Consider the following 10,631-nt stretch of genomic DNA (forward strand, 5'->3'; position numbering starts at 1 on the left):
TTTGTGGTTCCAAATATTAATATGAAAGTTCAACATTACACTGATCTAATAATGTGGACTGAAAGTAGAACCACTTACAAAAAATATAAGCAATGAACAGTTGGTGTCTTTCATTAATCAAGATGATATGCCAATTTTCAAGCTCAGCATGCCGTGTCACACACAAGCAGTCGAAAGACAAGTTAAAATAGTAACAGAAGCTTCAGCAGCTGTTTGTGGCTGTCACAGAAGAAAGAGATTCATTAAAGCAAACTTTAATCTCACAAAATCATGAAAAAAGGATTTTGGCATAATGATAGATAAGTCACTCATGCCATTGAAGCAATATTCTCTTAGTAGTAGTATATCTAAGAATCTTAGGGTGTATTTGTACTTAAAAAGATATTAATTACAAGTCAAAAGAGGTAATTCTCTCTACATACAATTCACGAATTAGCCCCCGCTTGAAATACTGTGTGGTTTTAGTCTCATTATATAGGAAAGGATAGTAACAGAGGAGGGTTACTAGGATGATTTCATAGATGGGAGGGTTATCTTATAGATTTCTTAACTATTTTCCTTTGTGCTATATTTTAAAGATAATAGAAAATGAGCATAAGATATGTAAAACACAAGCTAGGCACCAGTTAAGACAGTGTAAGCTGTGGTAAACAGTCTTATAATGTAACCCAAGCAACAGTAGGTAACAATCAAAAAAAAGGAAAGGAAGACTACCTGTAGAAACTGCATGAATGGTACCTAGCCAGGGAAAGATGGTAGTATGTGGTGATACTCAACAAAGCATGTGTGTACCTTTATAACTGTAACAATATCATATGCCATTTCCTACCTATCAAATGGTGTAAAATTTCCACAAGTGGTCAATGTTGAACTTTGTGCCAGGGGCAAGTTAAAGATTGAGAGAGTGGATACATAGGTCATGGTGAACTCTGCTTACTAACAGACAATGCACTGGACTCTGTTATACACAATGGTTTCAAATTTACCTGAAAGGGTTTGAAGGCATTTGTGATATGGGTATCGGTTTTAGCCTTAATACAAATAAGATTTATTTGACCAAGCCTATCATTTGTTTTAATGTTACACTTGACTATTTTGTCTCATTGTTTGTAAGACTAACAGTTAACATTAGTTCAGTATTGTACACATACACATTCAACCATTACATACTTTGATTTCAAGCAACTAAAGAATGAACTGAGCAATTGATTTATGAAATGACTCAAATGAGTTGAAAGTTGAAGGAACAAATGGTCCATTGTCCATAGGTTATTTTAATGTTTGAACTTGAATTATCTGTATTCAATTGCATACACTTTTCTTATTTCTTAGTTATTTTCCCTTTAATATTGTAGTTTGTACTCACATTTGCTACTGTTAGTGTTAATGTTTATATGTTATGGTTGACATATGCCAAGGTTTACAATTTCAATCAGTAAGTATGAATCTCAAAGTTAAAAGTTGGAGAACACAGCATTGCTACAGTATTAGTAATAGTAATACTAGTTACTACTATTACTATTATATATACTGTAGACAATAGTGTAGCGTAGAGATTGGGTGTAGTCTGTAATTTGTAAAATACAGTGTCAATGTCTAATATTATTTATTATCATTAACATACGTCACTACTGAATTATTGTTTCACTAACTTACAGTTACATTATAATAGTTAGTACTATATTACTATTAATATTACTACTAATAATAATAGTAATATACCGTTACTATTAGTACAGCTTAGTCAGTAGTTTACGGTAATACACAGACATACCTCGTCCTTGCTTAATGTTTGCAAGGGATGGAAAGAATAAGTTTTTCACATTTCTTACGCTAGAAAATCCTGATAGCATAGCATTTCGAAACATTTTCTTTTGAAACCACTTTAGCAATATTTATTTGTTAATATAGACTAATTATTATCTCACTCAACGTAGACAATAGTGTCACTACGGATTTAGGTGTCCTACCAGATTATCAATGGACTTTTATTTCAACAGAGGTCTAACGTTACCCCAAAATTCTCTTAAAATACGTATCGTTTACACTAATAGCAGTATTTAAGATATATATAGTAAACGAAAAGCACCCACAATAAAAATTCAACCGATTGTTATTGAAGAGAAATACTGTAATCAACGTTTACGTTTGTTTGTTTAAAAAACTTTTTTAGAAAAATTAAAAGATGGCTTTTGAAGGTAAGCATTGTAAACATTGAAATAGGCTTGTTTGTTTGTAATTAAGCACAAAGCTACACAATGGGCTATCTGTGCTTTGCTCATCACGGGTATCGAAACCCAGATTCTAGCGTTGTAAGTCCGCAGACGTATCGCTGTGCCACTGGGGGGCTTCATATAGGAACTGTGAATTATAGTATAATCACCCATCAGCACTTCTATAATTAATGCTTTGATTGTTCTTTTTCTTTTTATCAAAGTCACATTGGTTTACCTGCTGTGTCCATCGTGGGGAATAGAACCCCAGATTTTTACGTTATAAATCCGTGAACTTGCCGTTGACACACTGGGGACTTAATATATAAAGATGTTTTTACTGTTGATGTTTTTTTGGCCCGGGCCTCAAGTTCAAAGTGGGCCTCAAATTTAGACTCTTGTTTTTGCAATTGTTAAGTTTCGCGACTTTTTTTATGTGCCTCTCAATCAGACCAAAATGTGATACATACTCTCAGCTTAAAGCTGAAAATTATATATACAGGTTAAATATTGAGATCATGTTTTTTCTTTTCTTTTGGGCTAACGATTGCCTTATCTTGTTTTCACGTGTCATCATTTTTTTTATTATAGCCAGGGACCTGAAATGATAGAAGTGGCCTGAGCCTCTCTTCAGCTCTAAGAGGGCCTGACTGCATGTTAGTAATTACTCTGTTGTTGCTATAGGCTTAAATTGATTCTAGAAATAAATTTTAATATCACAAAAAACTAAAATTTCTAAGTGTTTGTTTGTTCCTACAGAGAACCCTACTAATATTAAAGAAATATTTTACATTAAATCTATTAATATGTCATTTGCAAGTTTTACTTTTACCGACTCTTTATATTGTGATATTTCCTTTTGCATTATGGATACTTGCTTCGAATATCTCAGCAAACCAATATGTGACAGTGGAATTAGTACTAATGTTATAAAGTATTAACTCAATTTAAATAATTATATAAAGTGCTGAGTACGTCACATCAAAACGAATTAGTAGCCTCACCACATCGTTACAGCCCATGTCATTAAGTCCAACCTTGCTTTATCTAATGACCGTGCATCTTGACAATATTCTTGCAGCGTAGTGTCCACTGCAAACGGTTCATCGTGCGGTTGACAAGTCCAGAACACACTACTCCTCTTTTATAATCTATCAAGTGTACGAAGACAATGGCTTCCCAGCACCCATTTAAATAGTTCAATCACACAGAAATCCGTAGGCGGTGCATCCAGTGACTTGACCAGTGTATCTTCATATCAAAGTGCATGAATACAAATTTTATTCTCCAGCTTGAGCTATGCGATAAATAAACGGTAGTCAGGACTGGATATTAAGTATTATCTTGGTGATCCCGTCCTCTGTTGGCCTCGTTTCTGTACAAGGTCAATGTTGGTTTATGGTTCAAAGGGTCTAGAACATTGGTTTGATAATAAGGAGAGCGAATCCCAACCTCTGTGTTCACTGGAGTACGAACTGTTGCAGGCCTCTTTCTTGATGGTTCTGTTCCCCAAGTTGATCCATATTACTTTGTTTTCCAATGCCATTAAGTACAAGGGATATCCTGTCTTGGAAACTATAAATCTCCAATCTGAACACGTTTTTATGATCAGAGTGTATGAGTATTTTAACGTTTGAAAAGGCTGTTTCCAAAAGCAATCAATTTTCGGTGGCATCGTGTCTACGTAACGCCAAAAAATGTCAACCACAGTTTTGATTAATTCCATTCCACCGAGCCATAATATCAGCTGTGGTTGTCTTGTGACTTGCTGATTTGCATATTCTGTTAATATGATATACTTAATTCTCTGTGTGAAACATTATCACAAGTTTCTCCCAGTGGCTCAGCGGGAGGTCTGAAGGCTTATAACGCTTAAAATTGAATTTTGATACCCATGGTGGGCATAGAACAGTTAGCTTATTGTATAGATCTATGTTTAACAACAAAACAAATAAATTATCCCAAGTGCCTGTAATATAAGAATGCGCAATAAGTCTAATTTGGGTGCATATAAATTTTTAAAGTGAACTGACTGTATTATAATTAATTGTTATCTTTGAAATAGTGGGAGTGTTAGAAAAAGTAAACTAATGTGTAAATAAATCTTCAATCATCCTTGCTTTAAATTAATTTTTTTATATTTAAATGTTGTGAATGGTTTCGTGTAAGTATAGTGAACATCAATATTTTAGGTGCACATTCATTTTATTAATCGGTAAAGATTCTGTACATAATGTGTTTGTTGTTGTTTGCCAGTGACTTACGACCTTATATTTTTAATACATATTACAAATTATAAACCATTAAGTAATTAATGTAAAACTAAATAAAAACTTTAATATTTAGAATTGTTGTGGTGTAAAATATTTATATAAAAAAGCTTTAACATCAACACGAAAGTCTGAAAGGTTTATAATATCCTAGAGTGATAAAATGTCCACTTGGGGGCGTTTATTAAACCAATAGAGGGCTCTACCGTCTAATCTATTATTATAGAGGATAATGCACGTAATGTGGCATTTGATGTACTAGTTGCACGGAAGGTGTTAGGGAGCGAAAAAATAATTTCTGCTATTGCCACACATGGCGAAAAATCAAATTAAAAACGGTGGTAGAAATCTCGGAAAGCCAGAGTGGATAGAAATGGATGGAGCAAATGGAATTGCCGATTCTAAACAAAACACTTCAAGATTTCAAGTAGACAAAGTTGATTACGTCGGTGAAAATGATAATAATTCATATGACTATGTGAATGACGTTTTTAATGTGGAAGACAATCAAACAACTTTGAATTCTCTAACACAACGCTCTGGAAATTCAACTTATGATACACATAATGTTCGAAGTCTATGCCATTACACAAGAGAAGCTCTTCCTAATGTGGATCATTACAGAAACGTCATGTCTGTTCATGGCCATATGATTCGACCAACTTTGGATGAACTTCACCATGCTACACTTACTGGTATAGGACTCGAAAAGGTAAGTAAATTTAAACACTTATTGGATTTCTGTGTGTCTATGTACACATCTGAATTATAAATAACTTTGCGGTTATACAAATTATAATAACTGATAATATTTAGAAATAAAGTGAAATAATTGTATATTGGATACAGTAAGGTATTGTAATTTTACTTTTAGTACAGCATTTATGATGTGCGCGAGATTCCTAAAGGAAATTGGGGGAAATTTCAAGAAAGATTTTTCAGACTTTCTTCAAATATAAAAAGTAGCAATTTGAATCATGACCGAACACAAAACAGACATCAAACCACTAAATTTAAGTGATTACCTGTGTGCAGGTTTTGCTTTATGTTAGGGGTGACCAGGAAGACTCGGGTGCGCTCACGAGGTCTTTTCCACCTTAATGTAGGGTGCAATTCCGCACTGATGTAATGGGTCTCCACCTTAGCCATTTTAAAATCATAAAAAAAATATTACGACAGTGTATGTATTACAACTACCACATTACCATTTCCCTTCAAAAGCACCTTTGTTTAAAATTTTGCTCACGTTTGTTTTATACTAAAGTCCGTATATGACCACAAACAGTTCAGTATCAACACAAATGATAAGTTGCATTGAATGTAACCTAGCGCTAGAGTATATTGCCATGGAATTGAAGTTAGAGTAGACTGGATGTTAATGGGAAGAGAGGTACTTAAACTTGTATATGAAAAATTTCTCAGGATCACATAAGAGTATTTATTATGTATAATTTTTCTTAAATAATTTCTGAATTTTGAGTATTTTAAAGTTTAGTCAAGTCGAACAAGCATATTCAATTACTGATTTGATGCGAGTTTTATATATTTTAGGAATATTTTCGGGAAAGAGACCCTGGTTATTACAAAAGTTTGATTTGGTGCTATTTACCTATTATAATGTTATCCAAGAAAGTTGGAGAAGGCTTCTGTAAAGAAAGGTCTTTATGTGTTTGTTTTACTTCACCATTTATTACGCAATTCGTCTATTTAGTCAAGTAAAAGCTGAAGATTTACGTATGCAATGGAGTTGTCTGGGATACTCTTCCAAATAGCCAAATCATTTGTGAATTGAAAAAATAAAATAAAATACAGTAATTATTATCCATAAGTGGAGTGGTACTTGTATATGCAATAAACAGAATAGGTCTAAACTATCCCTTCTTGTGAGACACCATTTAAATGAAGCACTCCAAGTAGGTAGCTTACACAGTCACTTTAATTATTTATTTTCTTGTCATCAAGAATGCCTCGCGGTAGTTTCATTTGATATCGTACAGTCGTAGATCGTTATGCCAAATGGCGACGAACACTTTTTCAAACGTTTACAGAAGAAGCTACTGTACGATGATTTTTTATCAAAGGCTTTGATGATTGTTTAGAAAAAATCTTATTGTCAGCAAACGCCACGTTATTACTTAAGCAAATAATTTCAAACTTTTTCTGTTCAAACAGAAAGGTAAGTCTAAGAAAAAGCCTGGATGTAGTTTTATAGATTTTACAACTGTAAATATTTTTATACAGAAATCAAAACTGATGGCTATCAAACTCGTACATGATTTGAAAAATGTTTTGTTTTCTAGGCACGTGATCATAACTTCAATAATACAGTAAGAACGATGCAGTTGATTGTACCTCTTTTTTTTTTTTAATATTCTCCGGGATACTGTTTAAGAAATACTTATGAATTACTATTAAGGTATTTACTTGTTTCCTATTCTGAAACCTTTCTAACAACAGAGGCCAAATTTATAATTCTGTTGTTTCAGATACTTTTACCTTTTCTAATTTGTAAATTGACAAAAAGCTAATTTCGAATCTTTTATCAGAAAAGCAAGTTTTGAAACCTTTAAAATCCCTAATATCTCTTTACTGGGTTTATTTTAACATTTAGGATATATATCGACAGTACTATGAGCTGTACTTTCATGTATTTTACCCCCAAAAATGTTCGTTAATCTTGACATTTACTCTTTTTTTTTTCTCGTTAAAAAACTGGATGTGAAAAATCCCTTTTAACTTTCGGCCATTAAAACGGTTAAAGATGAAGTAATAAGGTTTTCTGCTATAATGAACTCACTACAAATATTTTTCTCATGTCCAGTATATGCCATAACTATGCTCATATAGACATAAAGCTTTTAACTTCAGATTTTATTTTCAACTAAGATTTTCAATGTTTGTCTGAATGTTAACTACGATTGTTTTGGTCCTTGTTTACTTTTCCTCAACACTATCGCCCACTCAGTATGTGTTAAAACTGAAAGCTACACTATGCTTACCTAATAGTATTTTATACGCTTATTAACATATTTTAGAATGAGCATTTTAGTAAAATTCAAGATTTTGACAGTAATACTTCTTTTCAACCAGTTTAATAGAAATCATTTATATTTCAACGCTTAAGCCATCTTGAATAACAATATTCCACAAAATACGCAGAAAAAATATTCGAAAGTATTAGTCAGTGTTGAGAGTATATGTACCCTTCCCTTGTGTAACGATATATATATTTTTCTCTTCTTTCACACTATCAACTGAGATTCGTAACAGGGGTACCGAGATAAATGCTGCATCATTCAATCTAAAGCAGAAAAAAAAACAGTATAATCTTTTTTTTTTCCTAATCATTTGCCACTTTTATTAGTTTCATACTCAATAAAACCAAAATCATGGCTATGTTACTAATGACTCTCTTAATGTAGCCAAATGCCTCGTCATCTAATTAGTGACGCGCATGAAAGGATTAACGAGATTCCCACTGTCCTTATCTACTATCTAGCGAAACCACAGCCAAAGTAACTATGACTCTCTTAAGGTAGCCAAATGCCTCGTCATCTAGTTAGTGACGCGCATGAATGGATTAACGAGATTCCCACTGTCCCTATCTACTACCTAGCGAAACTAGACGTAAAACTTTTAACTTCAGATTTTACTTTCAACTAAGATTTTCATTGTTTGTCTGAACGTTAACTACGATTGTTTTGGTCCTTATTTTCTTTTCCTCAATACTATCGCTGTGGTTCAAATTAGATGTGCGTGATGTTCAAATATAAAGTCTATAGTTTCTTACGGATTAGGAACTCAAATTACCGATATTAACAAGCTAGAAAATAAAATACGAAGCTCCTATCTTTTCTTTTTGCTTTTTTTATACCTATCACCCCACTGCTCCTTCTAAGCGTATACCTAGTTCTTAAAACCCATTTCCTTTCGTGACTATACTAGCCGAACAGATGATTTCGGTTATTTAGCGAAAGGCCTCGTCGGCATTGGGTATTGCGGATGTAATGTGGTTGACATTGCTCTTCTACGTTTTTAGAATTTCTGCTGTGGTTGCTTGACCTGTTCCTGAAACAATAATACTAGCTTGCTGCTTCTCTAGTTAATCTGAACGATTGTGTTTAATTTCGCGCATAGTTATAGTGCTAGTCGTCCATAATTTTGAAGTGATAGATTGAAGAGAAAGCTCACCCAAATGTGATTATTTTTTTCTAATTTGGCCTTAATGGGGCGCGAACCGTCGGATCCACAATCCAATACACTAATCATAAAGCTGCAGTCGGCCTTTTTCTGAATGATAATGTTTGATATATTATTACATATTGTTACGACAGCGGAAGTCACGTGACGCTGGTAACACGTAATGAGATTTTCGAAGGATCTTGACTTTTCCTGGCAACTCGTCTTTTCTAGGCGCCCTTATTTATTGTATATAAGCCCGGCAAATAAAGCGGAGATAGGAAGATAGAGAGAGATAACTGAGTCAAGTGAGCGGTAGTGACCGTAAATAAAGTGCGTGAATCGTTGTGAATTATAGAGTGTGTTTAAGTTAAAGTGACTGTGGAAATTCTGTGTACTGAAAAGTTGTATTGAGAAAGAATAAACTAGTTTTAATTAAGTATGGACTTGTATTGCTGAAGTTTCTCGGAAAGAATTTCTATGGGAAATTAACAAACGATCAGAGACGTAACAATATTCTTCTTTGCTTTCATTGACACTTAACATAAGCATACCTTTATAAGGCGTGTTCATGTACAAATATAGACAATTCTGTGGAATTTAACATAAGTTTATGTTTCAAAAATGTCAGCTTCTGTGATTTTATAATAGAATACTACACATACTATTCCAGCAGAATCTGCCACAAGCATGGTTATTGATTTACTAAAATTATTCTATCAATGCTGGTGGAGGGTAGGTAAGTATAAGTAGCTATGAACAATTTTTTTCCTAGTTAAGATATTAGATAATTATGAAACCCCACGTTTCGATATTTTTGTCATAAATACATGTATTTAGGGTTTAAGTTAATCATGTTCTTTCATCAAATGGTCATTCTAATTAATCTTATGATACTTCGCTTCATCGCACAGGCATTATAACCGAATTCAACAAAACTTTTGTTTTTCTTGTGAAATATTATGAAATGTGTAAGGTATAGCAACATGGTTTAGTTCAATGGTCGAAATTATTAGGATATTCTGAATATTAATATATTACTTCCAGAGTTTCTTAGAAATTTCCTATTAGATTTATTGGAAAATCGAATGATCCCAGAGAAATCTAGTAGATCTCTAAATAATTTTGTCCCATATATATTTTCAAACTGCTTTGTATCTTATCTTCTGCTCACCAATAACTTAATCTTAAACAAACATACAAGTATTACTGTATAAAAAATATAAAACTGTTAAATAGAGAATTTGGTTTAAAACAATTTTTAAAAATTGTCTTTATTGTATTTTCTACAACAAGTATAATATAAGCAAAAAACTTAAATCATATTAAAACATTTTTTGTTTTGTAATGTCTATTGTCATTCCAGTTAACAAATCCTTATTTTCAGTGAGCCTAAACGAGAAATGCTATTATGCAACTCAAACTAATTATTTTTTAAATAACACCACCATTAGTTTAAAAAATAGCATTGAATACTTCCTTATTACTTCTGTTTACGGGTATAATATGTATATCCGGTGAAGTAAATTTAAAAAATAAGATTCAGAAAAATTTTTAAATTTGACTACAAAAAAGTTATTAGATAATCTTAACATATAGACTATGACAGAACATTTGGTCCTTCAAGGCTTTCCTTCGGTAGGTTGACTTTCCACTGGAAAATTCTTCTTTGGAGCTGTCTCGACAAGAATCTGGGGTTCTGGATCAGGTTAACTTACCACTGGCAAAGTTTTCTCTGAATCTAACCAGTTGACCATTTTATCGCCGACGTACTTCCAAAGATGGTCGTGCTGGATGACCTTTGGCTTAGATAACCTCCCTTTCTGGATTCTATAAGTCACATTATAACATATGGCTTTTCTCTTAACATTATATATATATATATATATATATATATCATAGTAGTAATTTTACTATCTTAGTCACTAATTAGTAGTTTAAGTTCTTTCGTTCGGGTTAAGGTCTATGT

General features: G+C 32.9%; 2 protein-coding genes across 2 annotated transcripts in view; one reads left to right on the forward strand and one right to left on the reverse strand.

Moving 5' to 3' along the window:
* The window catches only part of LOC106465994 (cytochrome c oxidase subunit 5A, mitochondrial-like), a 16,254-nt gene extending 14,186 nt beyond the window's left edge, over positions 1-2,068 (reverse strand). Inside the window, exon 1 of the mRNA XM_013926244.2 lies at positions 1,775-2,068. Coding sequence (XP_013781698.1) covers positions 1,775-1,868 — 94 coding nt within the window. The 5' untranslated portion in view covers positions 1,869-2,068. The remainder of the gene's footprint in view (positions 1-1,774) is intronic.
* Positions 2,069-4,821: 2,753 nt separating this feature from the next.
* The window catches only part of LOC106465993 (solute carrier family 12 member 2-like), a 95,417-nt gene continuing 89,607 nt past the window's right edge, over positions 4,822-10,631 (forward strand). The window contains exon 1 of the mRNA XM_022393960.1: positions 4,822-5,195. Coding sequence (XP_022249668.1) covers positions 4,857-5,195 — 339 coding nt within the window. The 5' untranslated portion in view covers positions 4,822-4,856. The remainder of the gene's footprint in view (positions 5,196-10,631) is intronic.

The sequence above is a fragment of the Limulus polyphemus genome, unplaced genomic scaffold, assembly GCF_000517525.1.
Source record: "Limulus polyphemus unplaced genomic scaffold, Limulus_polyphemus-2.1.2 Scaffold2116, whole genome shotgun sequence".
NCBI lineage: Eukaryota > Metazoa > Arthropoda > Merostomata > Xiphosura > Limulidae > Limulus > Limulus polyphemus.